The 20,045-nt window shown below is 48.4% G+C and overlaps 1 protein-coding gene across 3 annotated transcripts in view; it reads left to right on the top strand.

Moving 5' to 3' along the window:
- LOC135920776 (potassium channel subfamily K member 1-like) overlaps positions 1 to 20,045 on the top strand; it is a 278,635-nt gene that overhangs the window by 163,954 nt on the left and 94,636 nt on the right. Inside the window, exon 1 of one of the 3 annotated variants that reach the window (XM_065455030.2) lies at positions 6,985 to 7,835. The exons of 1 other annotated variant lie outside the window; for it this stretch is intronic. In XM_065455030.2, the coding sequence (XP_065311102.1) occupies positions 7,505 to 7,835 (331 nt within the window). In that variant the 5' untranslated portion in view covers positions 6,985 to 7,504. Of the gene's footprint in view, positions 1 to 6,984; positions 7,836 to 20,045 lie in introns of those variants that run through there. One more of the 3 variants, XM_065455031.2, reaches the window with a different exon arrangement.

The following is a 20,045-nucleotide window of genomic DNA, read 5'->3' as shown; positions in this document are numbered from 1 at the left end:
TTGCGAGTTGCTGCAGTTATAAGGCAACATTTTCTTGAATACTGTAAACTTACGAAATCGCAAAATCGAGATGGAAGACAAACAGAGAGACGAAGCTTAGGCAAATAAATGCACGTACTGCTGCTGCGGCGTAGCTACGCACTGGCCACCACTGTTCCCCTACGCGCTGGCTGAGCCGCCACAGCCAAATTCTGTTCCTCGACCGTTCTTCTGCTGTTGTTTCTGGTAAAGTTGCCCCGGCCTGTGCTGGAAAAGGGTTTTTCCGTGCGTGAAAGAAGCCCGCAAATACACACAAAATTTCCGCGCGACTGGCCGCTCGAGGCACTTTGCGTGTATTCGCAGGCTTCTTTCGCGCTGGGAAAAACACTTATATAGCACGTATTGAGCAACAGAAAGCTCTATCGGGAGCTTTTCATCTTGCTCTACAATTATCTCATTGACACTTTTAATCTAATTATAATATTTTAACAGTTGATTAATTAATTTGTATTCATTATGTTATTATACAGAATGCAAAAAAATAGTCTGAGTATATCCAAGCAAAGGCAAACAAAATTACCTTGGTTCTATCCAGCTACGAAGCAGTTGAATGTTTTTAAAGTTTGGCTCAAGTAATGTGAAGCACTCTGTATATGCATTAAAGGGACTGACAACCAATTTTCATGGTACCCATTTTTTTATATATATATAGTACAATGAAAAGCTTACCGGTCAGAGTGTTTAATCGTGAAGTGCTAACGCGGAAAACACCGTGGAACATTTTTATTATAATTTTTCGATCAGTGAGGTGTAGACGTCGTTCACTCGGAGCATGCTGAAAACGATGATAGGTGAGCGCGATAGCGATTATGCACACCGGCATTAGTGGGACGCGGACGACAAGTGTGGCCGTGCTGTAACGAAGTGTGATTTTGTTCACCAAGTCGATGTTCCTGCGATTCATGTTTTCCGAATTGTTAACTGATTTCTGCGATGATACCTACGTGATCTCGTGGTTTCCTGACCAACTGCTGTGGTGTTTAACCAGCCAAAACGAAACCAATCTGATCGAGAACGATACGACGCCTTCACATGTGATACAGATTTCTGCGTTTTGCCGTAACCCGCGTGCGCTTTTGATTTCCGAAGCATAGAATAATGCGCGAGTGTCTAATAATATAGCAACTGAAATTTTAAACTATAATTATGATGTACTTAATAAGATTTGACTCACGTACAGTAATTTTATAGAATACATCCGAAGTACCAAGACTTCCCGCCGTGGCTGCTTAGTCGCTGTGGTGTTAGGTTGCTAAGTGCGACATCGCGGGATCGAATCCCGCCCACGGCGGGCGCATTTCGATGGGGGCGAAATGCGAAAACCCCCGTGTACTTAGATTTAAAGGGGTGGAGACATCAAAATTTTCGTTCATGTGTTTGTTGATTCAAACGTTGCGTCATGCTTCAGGGAGCACGATACACACAGCGGGATTCATATATATCCGATAAATAATTTAATAATAGCATTATTATACCGAGCGATTTCGGTTTCGGTTTCTGGGCTCCGGGGGATGCTATGACGTCACAGAGGAGGAAACGCAACATGGCTTGGTCACGTGGGCCACAAAAAATAGTGACGTAAAACTGTGCTGCGTCGTCTGCTCGCGCATACGCGGGCTCTGCCAGAGGTAAACAATTGGCGATTCGAAGTGCATGTCGCGATTATTATAATTATTGCGAAGAGCGACAACAACGGTAAGGAAATATTGCGGCTTGTGGGAGTCGGTGATTCATTCCGAAGCGCCGTAAGCGTTAGCTTCGAAGTGAACCGGAAAAGGCCTAGCCACGATATCGGCGGCGCCGAACGATCAGAGGCGGTGAAGCTGCCGTCGGTGCACAGAGTGACCACTCCTCGGAAGCTGATTGGCCGCTTCGCCGTACGGCTGCCGCACAAATGGGTCCCGGGCCCGTGCTCTCTACAGCTAGGAAATCTGGCCGTTCGCGAGCAAAACCGCCGTCGCACGGGGGCCCGCGAACGGCAAACGGCGTGCGGCGAGTTTCCGTGCCGGTAACGTGGACGGGCCTTCACATTGAGAAAGGCCAAGCGAAGGAGAGACCGCTCCGAGCTGCCGAACTATGCGACTATGCGAGGAGAGAAGCGGACAACACGAACGCCGCACATCCTGGTCCCTTTCGGAGTCGGCCGGCTACAGTTGTACACTCAAACGTGCAAGGCCCGTCGGCACGGCAACTCGCTGCACGCAGTTTGCCATTCGCGGGCCGCCGTGCGGCGTTCGTGTTGTCCACTTCTCTCCTCCTGTGTCTGTGTCTGCACGCATTACCCCTTCTTTGCATTAAGAAAGGATTTCTATATGCCTGTAGCTCGGTCATAGTGGAGGTTATGCTCGGTCGCTCGGCTCAGCAGGCTCCGTAATCGGCATTTCATCGCTACTCATCATACGTCACGTTTTTGTGCTGGTGTGCTATGACGTCAATATTTTCGTTCCTCCTCTGTGACGTAGTAGCTGCCGCGCTGGCGATGGGTCTCGACTACGAGAAGGAGTTTTTAATGACTTTTTGGAGCTGAATTAAAATTATTTTGAAATGTTTGCAGCGTCCGATACCTCGTTCTGGGTGTCCTTGCATACGGAAGCAGCCTGCAACATGCTTTTTATAGCCTCAAAATTTGGTGTCCCAACCCCTTTAAGTGCACGTTAAAGAATCAGATGGTCCAAATCTCTGGAGTCCTCCACTATGGCGTGCCTCATAATCAGATCGTGGTTTTGGCACGTAAAACCCCATAATTTTTAAGTACCAAGATTTCGCCGCCAGGTCTCGCCACTTGCTGGTTTTTGAGACATTCTTTGCCAGTTCAAAATTACAATTACTACTTAAATCGCGAACAGCGTGCTGGATTCTATCACTATAAATCGTGGTAATTTCATTTTCATCAACGTCTCACAACATATTCCGGCGAGTTGTATCCCATAAATTCTGGCCAGTCTGTGTAAATGACAACTTTGGTGCCTGTTATAGGCGCCTAAAATAGCAATCTTTAGTGCCTAAACATCCGGTTTCTAGCCAACATCATTCTTCCCTCGACAAGCATCGTACATCGCCCTCGTGCTCGTCACGTGACTGCATGGACATCTGACACCGTGCATCCTCCTAATTCTGAGTTTGCGTTTGGGCATAGGTTCTGAGGGGTGTAGTGCATAAATATAAAGAAATACATGAGAATAAAGTTGCGACATTTGTGGTTGATAAGCATTTCTTAAGATTACACGTTGCGTAATATGAAAGTAAAAAAAACTCATTGCCCTTCCACTCTGTGTAGAAGGAAGACCAGCAAAGCTGTCTATGTGGGCCCCCTAATGGCGAACTGCACCTCCATCGCGGGTCGGCCCGGCCTTGCACTATCTTCGGGACCGGCCCACGTATGGGGAGTGGTTAACGCCTGCTTCATCTCCGCCGCGGGTCGGCCCGGCATTGCACTATCTTTGGGATCAGCTCACGCCTGCTTCACTTCCACCGTGAGTCGACCCGGTATATTAATATCTTCAAAGTTGGAATAACAGCGCTAGGACAGCAGAGGGGACAGAAGCGAGAACAGAGCGCTAACGTGCAAAATATTATTTTCTTTTCAGAAAGCATAGGAAGTTTTATAGCCACACAACAGCACACCAACCATACGCAGTACGCCGCGACAAAGCCATACAAAATTCAACGTGTCATCGATAGCCCGAGGTATCTGACCTCCTTGTCAGTATAAGCGCGACAGAGATGGCTGCTGGCGCATCCATCTTTTAAACATAGAATTTTTCGCGCTTCGATGTTTCGCGCTTCGACGGTCACTGTGTTTTGCCACGATACTACATTCTTTTTATGTTGGCTTACATCCACACATGCTGCAGTGGGCAGAAAGCCCATCTTGTTTAGCGCGGTCAACATTGCACTTGTGCTCTTTCAATCTTTCGTTAACGCAGCGGCCCGTCTTTCCGATGTAATATTTACCGTAGGACAGAGGAATCGGATACACCGCGTTGTTTGTGCAATCTATGAATTTATTCTTGTGTGTGATAAGGCACCCTCGTTCGGACCTAGATGATGGGACTGTTATTTTGCACAGGTTGCCTAATTTTTCAGGGGCAGGGGAGACAACTTTGTCGTTAACACGCTGAGCGACCTTTTTCAGATTATGCGCGATTCTATGCATGTACGGGATTACCGCAATTTTTTGTCTATCCCGAGTTGCTCCGTCTGGATTTTCATTCACCACGGATGAACAGCTGCGCAGCAGGCCTTCAGCAACAGAGACTTGTACAAGAGACGGATAGCCTGCCGAAGTTAACCCTTCAGAATGCTTACAAAAGCTGTCGATCATTTTATGTTCGCAGGAGTTTCTTAAGGAATTTTTGAAACATGAGCTAATGCCACGTTTTATAAGTTTAGAGTGCGTGGAGTTGAATGGAAGAAGTGGCTTGTTGCCCACGTGGGTAGTAAATCCAACAAGAACTGTTTCGTGCAAAAATAGCTCAACGTCTAGGAACCTTACTACACCATTCTCTGAAAATTCATGGATTAGTTCTAGTGGTTTAAAACATGTGCGCACTGTGTCCAGAACTAAAAAAGCATCAGACTGGTACGAACTGGCATCACTGCCAAGAAAAATTAGAAAGCCATCAACGTATCTAAAAGCAGCTATACCGTTAGTGTTGATAAAAGCATCCGACACAGATCTGTCAAGTTTTGCTAAAAACAAATCACTTAATATGGGAGCGATGCATGAGCCGATGCAAATGCCTTCTTTTTGGAGGTGAGGTTTACCATCCCAATGGATGTAAGTCGACTGTAGGTAAAAGAAGTAATTCTAAAAAAAACACTGACCCTGATACCAGACTGCGTTTGGAACGTTGAAGGAGTAGTGAAACATGTGGTATAGAATAATAAAGGCCCTTAACGTCAACTGAAAAAGTAAACATGTTTTCATTGCATCGGGGGCTGACAAATTGCTGGACTGCACCCGAGTTTTTTACAAGAAACGGATCGTCCACTTTTAAACAATTTAAGTGTTTCTGTAAGAAAAGAGCGACGCATAATTGCCAGGTGCCATTTTCTGAAACGATACGCCTAAAAGGCATGTCAACTTTATGAATTTTCGCAGAGGAGAGAACTTCAAGGGAAAAATTTTTGACACGCCCTTTAAAACAGATTCGAGGTTTAACCTACGACAAATGACATTGGCTCTGCTTTTGATCTTTTTCGTGAAAGTCTCAAAGAGCACAAGTAAAATGTTGACCGCGCTAAACAGGGTTGGTTTCCTGCCCTCTTCAGCATGTGTGGCTGTAAGCCAAGATACAAGTATCGTGGCAAAACACAGCGATCGTGTCACGCGTGAAATAATCGAAGCGGCAAAAACTCCATGTTTAAAAGATGGGTGCGTCAGCTTTGTCGCGCTAACTGACAAGGAGGTCAGATACCTCGGGCTATCGGTGCCACGTTGAATTTTGTATGGCTCTGTCGAGGCGTTCTACGCATGGTTGGCGTGCTAATGTGTGGCTATGAAACTTGCTATGCTTCCTGAAAAGAAAATAAACTGTTGGAAGTTAGCGCTCTGTTCTCTCTTCTGTCCCCTCTGCTGCCCTTGCGCTGTTATTCAAACTTTAAAAAATGTTTTACTAGCAAACCTAATCTTACACCCTTCTTAAGTACTTCGGGGTCGGCCCACGTATGGGGAGTGCTTAACGCCTGCGTCACCTCCGCCGCGGTTCGGCCTGGCACACGAACACGATAGTGGGGAAAGTTGCCCCTTACAGCTTCGCTGTAAAAATAAATGCTACGCATCGCCGTCAGTTGTAAAACATCCAAATTACCGCTTCACGAAAGCTTCGATTCACGTAGGTTTGAACATGTGCGTTGGATCTGCATAATTTTTCTTACATCGAAGTCACGTGACGAATCGGTGGTTCATTCACTCAGGTTGCTTTCGTATTTGCACGATCATGTGAATCGTTTGATACTTATTGAAAGCCAAATTATTATTATGTGGCATACTGTTTGGTTTAGTAGTCCATTCCGTACCACATAGAGCACAACATAGTCGCCTTTACAAACGATATCTTGACAGGGAGGGACACGTGTCTTGAATGCGCAGGCGTTCCCATAGTTGCGCTTTTTATTGGCTCCCGCTAGCTCTGTTCCGCTCCAATCACAGGTTCTCATAAGTGGCCGTGTTTGTTTCTCTATTGCTTTCTTTTCTCCTCCCTGAAAACGTGACACCAGAGAAGTCTAGTTTCTGAAAAATAAAGGTGTGCGTGTGTGCGTGCGTGTGAGGGGGAATGAGAGCGGGGCGTTCAAAGAACACGCAATTCATTATCATTTCGCTTCTCTGCACAGGACAAGGAAGTTGAGGTGGTGAGACATGATGGGCACGGATGGGAGCAGGGCTTAGAAGTGTCGCTACCTTTATAGCGTTATCATCTCGCTGCTGAAGAGAGCGACACCGACCAACCGTATCATCATGTTTAATCGATTTGTTCTTTGCATTCGGGTTTCAATAATTTGCAATGGGTACGAGTGGGTACAGGTACAGGCTGACGTCACAATTGCGGGAATGAATCTGCGATTGCGTTTGGCTCTATCAAACAGTCTTATGAACGGCAAAAAAAAAAAAAAAGTTTCCCGTGGTTGGGCGACTGCGCGGCGACGTGTTATCAGTACATGCGCGAATGCCGGAGCCCAGCGGACCTCCTCTTCCATCCTTCTTTCCAGAGATATTCCACAAACCGCCGTCGTCATCCTCTTCCCTCCACGCGTCTTTCTCTTTCTCAATATTCTCTTTTTTCCTTTCTGCGCGGGCTAGGCGTGCGTCAAAACCGGCGCGTGTTTGCGAAAGGGAAATGCGAAGAGAAGAGCGAGCTGGCGGCTGCTGTAACCGTACGGAGGAAGTGACGTCCCTGGTTGCTCGCTGTTTCCGAGAGTACCCTGCCGGAGCTGGGGGCGCCACTTCCGCGCCGCTCTAGAAAGCAGACGACGGGCGGCCGGCGGCGGTCGTCTGCTCGGCTTCCTCTGAAAAGGCTGCGACAGCGGCTCGGCCACGTCTGCTTTCGCGTTTGGTTCGTACCGCGCTCGTTCTTCTGCATCGACGGTAGCTAACGACAACCTCTTTTCCTCAGCAGACAAGACAGACAGTACACATCTGGTGCACCCCTGTGCGACGAGCTATTATGGCCTATCACTTTCAGAAACTGTTACTTAGGTTAATCTTTCACCGCATCTCTTGACCGTTGGGTCCGCCGCGCTCATTTCCCTGTGCTTCTCTCGCGTTTCGCTTCGTCGCCATCTGCTCCCGCATCACCGCTCGCTCCGCCGTCGTCTGCCTGCGTTGACCGTCGACTCGCCAGCCTCTCGCTGCAGACGACAGCTGTGTGCAACAGGTTGAGCGGTAGCCTTGCCGACAACGCGACGACCGCCTGTGTGAGTGGGTGTTGTCGTTGCTTCTCTTTTCGAGACGGAGACACCGTCTATGATGGACCGTAATCTCGAGATCGGAGGCGGCGAGATGATGATGGTCACGGACACGCAGAAGCTCGTCCTTCCCCAAAGCACGGAAAGCCTGGTAAAGCCTATGGGTTACGCCGGCGGCGGCGGCAACGGCAAGTCGGCGCACTACAAGCGCCTGATGGGGATGCGGCGGAGCAACTTCCTTCTCGTGCTGCTCGTGCTGATGCAAATGAGCTACTTGTGTTTCGGCGCGTTCATGTTCTGCAGCTTTGAAGGACCGGGAGAGCAGGAACTGAGGCGGCACCTGAAGATGTTCCGCGCGGCCTTTCTGAGGAACTTCTCTTGCCTCAACGGTGAGCTATCGTGCTTTTTTTTTTCCTCGCATACAAATAACCGGAATGGTAGTAGAAATTTTTATATTTTAGCTGCTAATTATTAGGTGGCGGTGGTGCTATAGTAGAGGATTACGCATTGATTTTCTAATCTTGCGAGGTGCGTCAAACTGAAACATCGTTGAAAGATCAGCATACTTCAACTACGTGGTTTTAGTGAAGTAATGATCAAATTAAAACACAACGACACCATCTTCGTAACTTTCTCGTCAACTATCCGCCGTTCGTTAAGTTACGCCCGTAGCTGCCATGCCGTAATGAGAGAGATTATAAACTTGATCTATTCAAGTGCTTCATGCTGCGAGACATTCTTTGACGCGCGAAGAAAGTCGACTCGTGTCTGTAGAACGCACGAAGCTCGTATGGATAGCTAAAATGTCAGTGCGGGCTCAAAGGCCATGCAGCTACATACAAAGTGCTCTCCGCGTATAAAAATGTCAAAACAGCCGCGAGAGCTCCTTGACGATTTCTATGTTGACTTAGAAACTGTGCTTGCCGGCAGCCTCGTCTTCTCACCTCTTTTCCTCTGACGTCAAGAGAGTATAGCGCGAGAGCTGTGATTTGCGGGATGGCTGAAAAGCCGTTTCTCTCCACTTGTTGCAGGTCGAACCAGTTTATTATTGAAATGTACAGACGTCCACACATCTGACTAGAACGCTCGAGTAAAGCGCTGCAGAGAATGCGAAGATTAATAAGACTACAGCAGCTGCAAAGTTTAACATATGCCGATCGAGACCGGGTGACTGCCTTATGCGCGGTATACTGCTTGAAAATGTCGCTCAAGCCGAGCAAATCCACCAAGTTTTCTCATTTGCTGTGGTGTTCTGCTGCTCACCATAAGGTCGCGGGTTCGATTCGCAGCATGCGGATTGGAGCGCAATGCGAAAAACACTCGTGCGCTCGCTAGCAAATGTTCGCAAACCAATGTGCCCCGGAAAAAAATTTGTAGTATATATGAATATATATATATAATTTTCTGATGCCGTCACCTCCGAGCTGTTGGTCGCGACTTTCCGTTAAAGAACCCCAAAAAGGGTTGAATTTAGTCTACCCACTACGGCATCCTTCATTACCAACTGTGCATTTTCGGGACGTTAAAACACAATTTTAATATATTCAAACCGAGCAGAAAGTAAATTCACACAAACTTCTCTGGGAGTTGTCTAAGTATGCGTAAGCATTGTGTCGCCTGATCATCTCCACGCAGCCCGGTGTCATTATCAGTGTTATGAAACTTGATCCGAACAGCGCTGCGGCAACACGAACTGCTGAGGACGGCGGCGCAATGTGAATTGAAGATACAAGCAAACTACTGCAGGGGGCGGTGCCAGTTGCGCTGATGACTTCCTGATCATTATAAACTGCTGTCACTCTCTATAGCACCTTACCCATCCGCGTCGAACCGTTATCGACCGTGATCAACCGTGCCCCCGCGGCGGCTGCGCATGGCGCGGCCGCGCGAGCCCCATCTTGAAAGCGATCTGCGATGGGGACAGAGTGCGCCGAGTGCTGATAGCTTCGTGTGCGCTGTGTTCTCGCCGCTTAGTTCGCGTTGAAGCGAGAGGCATCACGAAGGTGAATTCGCTCGCCGCTGCTCGCCCTACCTTGAAAGCGATCGTCTTACGTGACCGACGGAGGCACGGACAGGTTATCTCGCTGGGTAGCCATAGAAATGCTTTTTGCATTTAAACACAATAAAATTGTTTTTATGCTTCTCAGCGCCACGTTTATGCGCTAATTGGGGACCCAAAGTTAGGGGATGCTATCGGCTCGTGGTAAAAAAAGCGGAAGAGGATCACGAAAGAACAGGACCCGTTTTTACAAAACAATAATAAACTCTTAAACAACCGCTGAACGCGTATACAACCACATCTATAGGACTCTTAGTGAGAACAGATGCCAGCAAGTCCCGTGATGTTGGACGTGTATTGCCAGAGGTCGTCCAATGGCAAGCAGCATGTGCACGAACGAAAAGCTTTATGAATTCGGTCCCTGAATAAGCTTGGGCTTTGTTTTGCGTATGTTCATGCGACGGCAGTTGCCCCCTCCCGAAACTATTTCCTTTGGACGCGCTAGTCCCGCTCAGTCTTCAACTAAGCAGTAGCTGTAAGCTCGTCAGTCGAAACAGCATGCCACTCGCGCTGCACGAAACGTACTTACATTACCGGCGTGTCATGGCCGGGCGATTTATCGCATGGCGGTCGGCTCTAGCCATCCAGCTGTGCTCTGTAGGAAGAGACCTATCTCAGCTGGCGCGCCTATGCAGTCCCTCCCGCAGTGGCTTTCAGCACCATATACAATGAAACTGCGTGCGAAGAATGATCGCGGAAATTTCGAGAAAGAAATGATTATGTGCGACTCCCGCTGCGCGAATAAACACGCAATCTTTCTTTTCTTTTTTTCGCTTGCTATCGTTCCTCTCTTTGTCTCGCCTATTCAGTACACCGCTTCGTGCATTGTTCTTTTGTTGAGTTCATTATTAACAGTTGGTTCGCAATGAAGATATACGCTTTATCTCGTCGTCGGCGTTACACTTTATCACGATAATAAACGTGAAAGTTTGCACTTAGTGGCAAATCTGGGATGAACTTAATTAAGCTCGGCAAACCCTGTGCCTGTTTAACGAAGGGAGCTTTTTGTCTAAGTGACTTGCCGAGCTCGTATTTCTTGCCTTGAGCATCAAGAGCTCTTTTGATGCTTTTCTCGTCTCCGTTGTTAAGATGAATCGCATTCCTAGAGGAACCAACTAGCCCAACGTCGAACCTTTTTTCAGTTCCTTAATGAAGATGAAGACTGCGTGCGCAGATCGGCAATGTTTGGGAATCTGCCGAGTCAATCGCTAAAATATCAGTAGTTTTTTTTTTTGTCGTCGTTGTTGTTGACTGGGAATTGGAAGCGTCACATTGATGACCTGTACTTCGTCGAGATGCATAAAGATGCAGTTGATGTTAGAACTATCAACGCCGTGAGCCCTCTGGGCAGTTAGTGCGCTTCATGCTCCCTTTTTTTATACATATACTGAAGCATACTCGACATCGGAAAAAAAATTAATGCCGTGCGTGGAGTATGACTGGCTGACTTCTGAAAATCTCGTGCCATGGCCTCGGGTGAACACGTCTGCCTCCATCATGTCTTTCAGGTTTCGCGATTGTTCACTTTCACTCCTCGATCCCCCATTAAGTAATAACTGATTGTATTATCACGCATGCCGTATCGTTGTGGGCAACTGATTAATTTGGCCACCTGATGGAGCGCGCCCGTGCGCGCATGTGCGTGTGTGTTCTGCTTGCATTAAAATCTCGCGACACTAACTTTCACAAACTGCGCCCTCCATCGCAACGCGGCCGCTGCGGGCTGGAAATCAAGCACGCGACCTCGTTCCAAGAAGCAGAACGTATGCAGAGGATTGATACGTTTCGTAGACTCTGCATAAACTTCTGAAAAACCGCACTACGCTCCTGTACATGCGCCCGTCGGTACACAGTGCCTACAAATTGTCCAAAAGATTTAACCCCATTTGCATAACGAAGGTGCAGCAACCGTACCTTTTTCTGTTGTGGTTTCTGAGAACCGTGCATGTTGGGAAATTTGCATATTTCAGTCTATATTTGAGGCCTATATAGGCCCGTGAATTTAGATCAGATATTTTGTAGAGCCTTGGGCATTAGTTAAAAAAACAACAAAAAAACAGCGCTATCCACACGGTCCCTAGGCAGATTGCATGGACCGTTGCGAAAGTAGTCTATAAGTCGTCTGTAGAAGGGCCAAATAATGTTTTGTGAGAATTAACTTATTTCCGTGGCAGGCAGGAAACGTACGCAATTGCATCTGTGTACGTCCGTGCAGGTCTTAATGCTTGTTGTAAATGCCGTTGTATATATGCAATCCACGGGTAAGCACAACGTTCTAATCGACAGTCTCTGGGTGACCTAATGAATGAATTATTCAATTAATGTTTTCAGGGAGGACTGGCCTGTGGCCTAAGCGAGGAGCGGGGTTAGTTGTGATGGGGTGAGAGGCGTATCAGGGCAGCTTTCCGCTACTCCTTATGACGCCTGATCCGCAAAGAAACTCCCACATCGAGAGTAGCGTTTCCTTGGCGCGCCTCGGGTGTGCACGGGGGACGGGGAGTCGTCCATGCTTCCCAGAGCCGCGCCAGCCTGGCGTGTTTGTTCCGGATCGGGCGAAGGCCCTCGAGTATCATAATGCACGAGAACAAAAAAAAAAGAAAAAAAGGTCCCGACAGAACCAACCTTGCGTTGATATCTTTGTGAGCGACAAGAGACGCGCTGCAGATTTCAATGACGAACGCGACCCTGGACAACCATGGTGGACCTTGCAGAGAGAGCGAAGCTTTTATTCAGCATTCAGACCTGTTGAATAACAGGACACGACGTGCTTGAACTTCTAGAAACGCGCCACAGCATATATGGCAGACGCGCAGCGAATTTCCGGGACAAACGCATCGCGTAACTACTTCATCGTCACCTATTGCGATGCATTCCACGAGTGAATTCGTTGTTATGCGATGGGCCTAATTAACGCACAAAGCGTCTCCAGCACTGGTTGGTACAAGATTATTCTGCCTTTTCAGATATAGTCCCGTAGACTACTTTTTCTTTTGTCTTTTTTTTTTTTTCGCCCGTGGTCTAGGCGCCAGAGCATCTAGCTTCCGTCTGGGGGAACAGCGTTCGCGATGGACCATGGGACAATATTTATTTATTTATTTATTTATTTATTTATTTATTTATTTATTTATTTATTTATAGTGTGAAGTACTGATATCTAGAAATGAAGCTTAGAACGACAAAAAGCTGAGCTAGTTGGTAAGGATTCATCATGTAAAAAAGAGGTGAGGCATGCAGACAGGACACAAGAGAAGAGAAGTAGAGAAGCCCGGCGTTCGTGTTGTCCACTTCTCTACTCTTGTGCACGCCTCACCTCCTTTTTTGCACAGTGACATTTAGTGTCACAAGTTGGCCATAAACGGCTAGAAACGTACAAATCGAAATCTGGGGAGACGAGCCGAAGAAAGGCTTTTCCTTTCAAAGGCGTTGCACACTCGCAGATAAGGGAGGCGAAGGTATACGATACAATACAATCCTTATTGTGCATAAAGAAAAACAAAATACAGATATGCCGTTCATTGAGCAGTTTCCGGAGACGGTAGCATACCAGCACGACACAAGTATTCGCTCATGCGTGTATCGCTTATAGTAGAGACCCTAAAGCCTATCAGCATATGTACTGCGAGAAATAATTAGAAAATGAAAAAGATGAAAGCTCGAAATCTTCCTCCTGACTACGGTCCCTAGTACTCCTGACCTTTCACATCGCGCACAAGCCGCCTGTTGATCGCGATCGAGCGATTGCGTTTCACGCCTCAACGCTATAGGTACTTGGTGCGAGTGATGAAGTTGCGGACTAGCTTTGACCTGCAAAGACTGCGTAGGGAGGCTTTCGTTGACCGCGTTCCAAAGCGCCGTTCAGAAGCTCAATCTCCACACACGTCGTGCCTCTTTGAGGAGCAAAGTGCAGCAGCTAACGGCGGTCTGAAGCAGACCACCGTCACTTGCACTACATGTGTGTCTTTCATCACGACCATAGGAAGCCAACAGGCAATGAAGCCAAGGAAAGCATAGGGGTAATTAGCTGGGGTTCAAATTCAAATGTAGAAAAAAATGAGGAAAAGGGGAAATGAAAGTGGACGAAAAGATAACTTGTCGCCAGTGGGAGCCTCCGCATTACGCGTGCGGTGCTCTGACAATTGGGCTGCAGCGACAGCCACCAATCCGTCCACTAACTTTGGTATTTATGTGCACTATAGATCTAGCCCTGGTAGTGCTATAGCCAATGCCCCTCATAGCCATGGCTGACGAATGTTAAACACCCTTGTTTGCCCGATGGGGTCACGTAACACGTGACTTTAGGAGAACAGACACGTAGCTAATAAACCTTCGTATGCTGCCTACTAACATCAAGGCTACCAGATTTGAAACCCTCGGTATGAATGAACGATGAGAAGGGAAGCAGAAAGGCTCGATGATTGTTAATGTTAATGACGACCACATAAAGCCAGAACGTAATGAAGCCAAGGATAGAAGGATAGCATAGCGGTAACTGGCTGTGGTTCAAATTGAAATATATATAGGAGAGAGGGCGGGACAGTTATCAAAACAAAGTATTACATTGCAAACAGTGCAGCACGAAGAAAATAATGTGCCACAGGTAGCTATCGCGAAGAAAACTTTTTTTTTTACCATGAGGTAGACCGGCAGCTCACGCAATTGCCCGTTTTCTCTTTGTGTTCTCCTGTAGTTCTCCATTGTAGGTAACTCCATATAAACTATTCCGTCAGTCCGTTCCGCTGAAAGCAAATTTACTACAAGCAAACAAGTCGTCCATAGACGTCTAAGAGCCGTCTAAAACTGTGAAAATTGGCAATAAGGTAGCCGTATCTCTGGGGAACTCTAAAGTCGCGCGATTCCCGGGTTAAAACGTTTGCTCCAGCCTGAGACACAACTCGAGGACCGACGAATAGCGTGGCGAGCAAATAACATACCCGAAGTGCGAATGCGACTGCTGAAGTCAACTTTGCTCACCATCGTACAAATCGCCTGTTAGGCGCCTAAAAGCCGTTCAAGACTATATATGTATATATAGGCACAGCTCTGAATGTGGGGCACGGAGGAGCACGCGGCTTGCGTGCCCGTAGCCGGCGTGCGCCTGACGCAAGACCCGCGAGCGGCGTCGCCTCGGCGCCCGATGCCCTCGTCGTGCGCGTGGATGTGCGCGCACGCGCTACCCCGAGGGACGCTGGCATTACGAGGAGGGAGGCTTTCGTCCAGATTAGTCTCCGTAGCGAGCGCGTCGTTGCCATGGCAGTGGATCCAGATGGGGAGACCCGCGGCCTTGATGCCCGCCTGTGTCCCCGTCGAGGGACGGCGTCAGCCCCGCTGCTCCCGATCCCGTCGCCCTTTATTGCTTCTCTCTCTCTCGTTTTTGTGCACAACCATATCAATTCAGCGAACAGTGAAGCCGTGGAAAGCACAGGGGATATACACTTCTTGAAATCTAGAACCAGTTATATACGAGCGGAGATTTAATTTATTCTAAACCTCGTATAATGGTTATCGGTTTATCATCTGTTTATCGGTAAAGCGGGAGCCCCTCGGTTCCTCTCTTTCTTCTGTCTCTTGTGAAGTTCTGCGCCTTGTCTTGACTTTGCGGGTTTTACGACATTTTGTTGGTGTCCGGTCTCGCTCGTAATGTAGAATGCGTTGTTGTGTGTTCGTAACGTTTCACATATCTTCAGGTGTTTGCACGTGCATACTGTACCTATTCTGAATTGTTTTTGGTATTTTTTATAACTTTTGATCGATCTAACTTACATCTGGTTAATCGTTGTTGTCAGCGGACATCTTTGGGCATATTTCCATTGTAGTAACGCGAAGAGTAGCTGCAGGGCGCCGTTCTGTGGTTCTTGCTAATATATCGTGGAATCGCGTCGATAAATGCTCCTCCACCTCGCGCGCGGAGTCTGCTTCGTACTGCCACGTCCTTTTTATATTGAGCCGTTGCGCGATATTCCGGGGATTACGGCCTAATGAACATAGTAGGGGGGAAATGCCGTGGTTTTATGTGCTTGGCCCCGTATGTTTGCGTACCATATGGCCACACTGCAGGGGTTGAATCTGCTGGCTGACGCCATAGTTCCTTGGAATAAGAAGTTTATCCCCACGTTAAGAGAGAGAGAGAGAGAGAGAATAAGGAAGGCAGTGCTGTTAACCAGTTGGCTACCCTACGCTGGGGGAACGGAGAAAGGGAAGAGAGAGAAGAGAGAGTGTACAGAGACGTGCACGGACAGTACTTGAGTCATAGCCGCTCGTGCAAACCAGACGTTCTCAGAAAGCACAAAAGTGCTTTCACTGCCTTCTGAGCCGATGATCGGCGGGGACGGTGTTCAATTACTGTCTGTTCACTCAGAGGACTATCGAAACCTAGTTCGCTGTCGGGTTAGCAGTATAGAGATGGTGTTGGGCTGCTAAGCACGAGGTCGCGGCATCGAACCCCGGCCACGGCGGCCGCATTGAGAGGAGAGCGAAATGTGAAAACACCCGTGTACTTAGATTTAGGTGCACGCCAAAGAACCCCACTGAGGTGGTCCAAATCTCTGGAGTCCCCCACTACGATGTGCCTCATAATCAGAAAATGGTTTTGGCACCGAAAACCCCATAATTTAGTTTAAGGAGGGAAGACACAACACGAACGCTGACTCACGATTGAAAGTTTATTGTTCATAAACCACACATAATAAAAGAAAGCTCACGCATGCGCAAGCCAACAAAACCGCGTGCTTCACGCGCTCTACACTCGTGCTTCCAAGGAAGAAATACGAAAAAGCCCGCCTCATACCAAAGGCACACCGGATCAAAAGAATAAGCGGCCACAGGTGCATGAGTGAGTTTCGCTACATAGCAAAGGAATAACATTCCTGGATGAGTGTAATAATTGAACTTAGCGGTCTTGCCGATGGGGGTCTTAATTTTATGATGTTTCTTATGTTTTTTGGTAGGATCAATGGCGGTTTTGTTGGTTTTCGCATGCGTAAGCTTTTTCTACTTATGTGTCGTTTATTAACAATAAATTTTGCCTCGTGAGTCGTCGCTCCCGTTGCGTCGTCATTTCCTTGGTCTCTATTCGTTCTCGCTGTGAGTAAAGATGCGAGCACAATAATCGCACTCCAACTTTGTTAAATCACACTCGATTAATTTATTGAGAACTCCAACCCCCACTCCCCTCCCCTCTGAATATACGTGGTCGATATGTACTTTCTCCCCCATCAAACTTCTAACGAGTGCTGTACATCCGAGCGCCCTTGTACCCTTCGTCGCAAAATACCTGTCTGCACCAATGGTAAGCATATTCCTTAAAAATCGTGACGCCTCAGTTTGCCGTCGACTCGCGTTAGGATTTATTATTTTGGAGGTGTGTTAATGGCAGCTCCGGCCGTCGAATCGCTAGCGACTTCGATGAGTAACTGCTTGTCTTTCATTTAGACTTCGAAAAGCGCGATTGACCTTGACGCGTCATTGGTCGCCGCGTGAGATCATTGAACCATGTTTCGTGCGTGGGCGCCCGCGCTTTGCTGCCACAAGAGGTACACTGAGACATCTGGTTTGCATTTATGTGACAGCCGCTTCGCGTTGGACTATATGTGCTTGGACATTGCAGCAGCGCTACCCGTGCTTTGCGCGCAGCGAAGGCGCTCCGGGGCCAGATGCTCTAGCTACACTCCGTTACTGTGTGTGCTCGTGTATGTTCTGCACCTGTGTACGGTATGTGTGAAAGAGTAATTACGCGTATCACCTTTGTCGTGCAGGCTAAGTGTCGGATGCTAAGGCCACGCAAACGCATCCAGCATTCATTAAAAAATTATCTCTCTCTCGAAATCTAGTCGCGGGCTCGATACTCGGACGTGGTGGCCGCATTCCGATGAGGGCAGAACGCGAAAAAAAATAAATACGCACTCGCGTACTTAGTGCGCGCTCAGAAACCCCATGCGGTCGGAATTGATCCGGATCCAGTACGGCGTCTTCCGTATCTCGTGACTGACCTCGCCATTTAATTTTAGCGGCCCATAGTTATTTCATGCCAGTGTATTTCATACCACATCGTGCTGATATCATTAGTCTCGCAGCAAGCAGTGCTGCTGCTGAAGTTATTGCGGAGGGCGAAAATGATGCGACCGAAATAGAACTGCAGCGGGATTATTGTACTATATCGCGAACGCTATATTAAGTCAGGAGACAATCGCGTTCTGCTCTAGCGTTGTTAACAGACCCGTTCTTCAAACGTCGAGGATGACGATAGAACGGAAAAGAAAACATTTTTAATTGTGCTGTTCCTGCCTTCGCGCCATGTGTGTGTGACTCATCCCTTTCGTAACTGTTGTTCCCACACGGTAAGAGACGCTGTCATCTGTTGGCACGCACAGATGTTATTAAGGTTGGTGAATTCGAAAGAGAGAACATATCATGAATGACAGGTAAGTAAGCGTGTAAAGTTTTGTTGAGAGAAGCACAAGGGGAAATGATTTGGCCCTCTGGCTATTAGACGATAAAAGTCCGAAGGACGTCAGCATGCGTATAGCGCTTTTAAAGGGACACTAAAGCAAGACCTTAAATTAGTTCAGACCGTTAAAGCGTTCTTTGATAACTCTGTTGTCGTTCATTTCGAAATAATAGGTTGATTATTATAAGAAGAAATGAAAGTCAAAGTTCCAGTTTTCTTTAATTTCGCACGGAATCCCCATCGCCGGTACATCTCTATGACGTCACGCATTTCAAGGTATCTCTCTTTTTTTTTTCGTATTTCGGCCGCGTTGGCCCAGCAACAACTGACCATGTTCAATCTTTGGCTCCTTTAGGACACAATGTACTCCATCTTTACCGCTGAATAATTAACTGAGCTAGCCTAGCACACGCTGTCAAAGTCCATGACGTCACAGCGAGCTGGTGCGGGAACTCCAGAAAGGCATCGCCAACCATCTTCTTTTATTGCGCTGTTTCTGCCTTACGAAGCGTCTTATCGTGGTAAGAGTGGGCAGTTCTGATTGGCAGTGGCAGTGGGCAGTTCAGTGGTAACGTGCGGCAGTTCTGATGTCATGGGACTTGTTTTGTTTTAGCCTCCCCGTACTGTCGCGTGTAAATATGATGCCGTCGTATAAAGTAATCACCGCCATGTTTTCCTCGCATGCGAAGCGCGGACAGCTGCCGGGGGTCATTACAGCGCCGGTGGGGCGGAAGACGCGCGCAGCAGCTGCCCGAGGCTGAGCGTCAGGTAGCGCGATGTGTGCGCGTGCCGATGCAGACGCCTGCGTGTGATGAACGCGCACGTATGCACGTTTAAGGACGGCCGCACACAACAAGAGCGACGTGGGCAAGAACATCGGGAGCATCCGCACATGTCCTTGTAGTAAGCGAGTGCTTTCACAACACGCCACGGGCACACGGAGAAACCTGTTTGCAGTCGCTCGTAGCTCCTTTCCTTTCCTTTTGACAGTTAATCTCGTGAAGTATGTGCGGTCGGAGTGGGGACAGGTGGTTCCTTTTGCATATATTTATTTGGATTTTCCATAGGCGCTTAATGGCTACCGTTAACTCGACGCTTGTGGGACCGCAAGATTTGGTGAAATTATGCGAGAAGTCGAATTAACAAATGGCGGCATAATGGAAGAATTCTTTATTACTTGAAGCAGTCTGTCGCCATCGACAGCCTATTTCTGTACTGCATTACCATAATTATGCGCGTCTTCGTCGGTCAGCGGCCCACGAACCCCTACACTTTCGTCGGCGCTGACCTTAAATAAGACATCGCCCATCATGGCTCAGCGCAAGTCGTCGTCGTCACTGCAGGAGAAGTCGCTGCCGTCGCCGTCATCCAGCAGCACCGTCCGCTGAATTCCTAGCCTCCGAAGGTTTATTAACCGCTGTGCGCATGAGGGTCCAGCGATACTGATCGCATATATTTGCGCGTGAAGAAAAACCGGACACACGCTGGTGCCTGGCCTCCACAAATTATGTTTTGTAGCCGAGCCCGCTCATGTCAGGAGCAAGCCTGATTCCCCCCCGATTCGACTGCTCGCGCACCGTCAGCCTGCTGGGCGTTGTCCCCGTCGTCTGTGGTGACCGGACCATTGCGGCGCGTGCACTACATGGTAGCGAGGAAGCCGCGAGCTGGACGAAGCGCCGATGGCGGTGGTGCGAAACGCACGCTGCGGGTGGCCCGGCCGGGAGGCAATACGTGACGGCACAAGTGGCAAAAGCGTCCAAGCAGGCAGGCTTCAGGCGGTCGACGGAGACCGCATCTTCCCGGCCGTCGATGAGCAGTAGGCAGCGTGTTAGGAATGGCCGTACGGGGGTGGCAACGTGGCAGCTTTCAGCCCGCTGCGCGTGTTCCAACCCCCCCAGACGAGGCGCCTTCTGAGAACTACGGATGACAGGCGGCCACGTGGCGCGCGGTCAGCTCTGGAATGTGGTGCGCCGCCGCGCCACCCGGGACGACGCAAAGTTCTGCGAGGGCCTCGGTCGACGACACCGCGGGCTGTGCTGTACCGAGAGTTCTACAAAGCCCTCGAACGCGTTAGCCTTTGTGTGTGTAGGCTCGAAC

The sequence above is a fragment of the Dermacentor albipictus genome, chromosome 7, assembly GCF_038994185.2.
Source record: "Dermacentor albipictus isolate Rhodes 1998 colony chromosome 7, USDA_Dalb.pri_finalv2, whole genome shotgun sequence".
Taxonomy (NCBI): Eukaryota; Metazoa; Arthropoda; class Arachnida; order Ixodida; family Ixodidae; genus Dermacentor; species Dermacentor albipictus.
The sequence above is the reverse complement of the archived record's forward strand: the minus strand, read 5'-3'. Positions and strand labels throughout refer to the sequence as shown.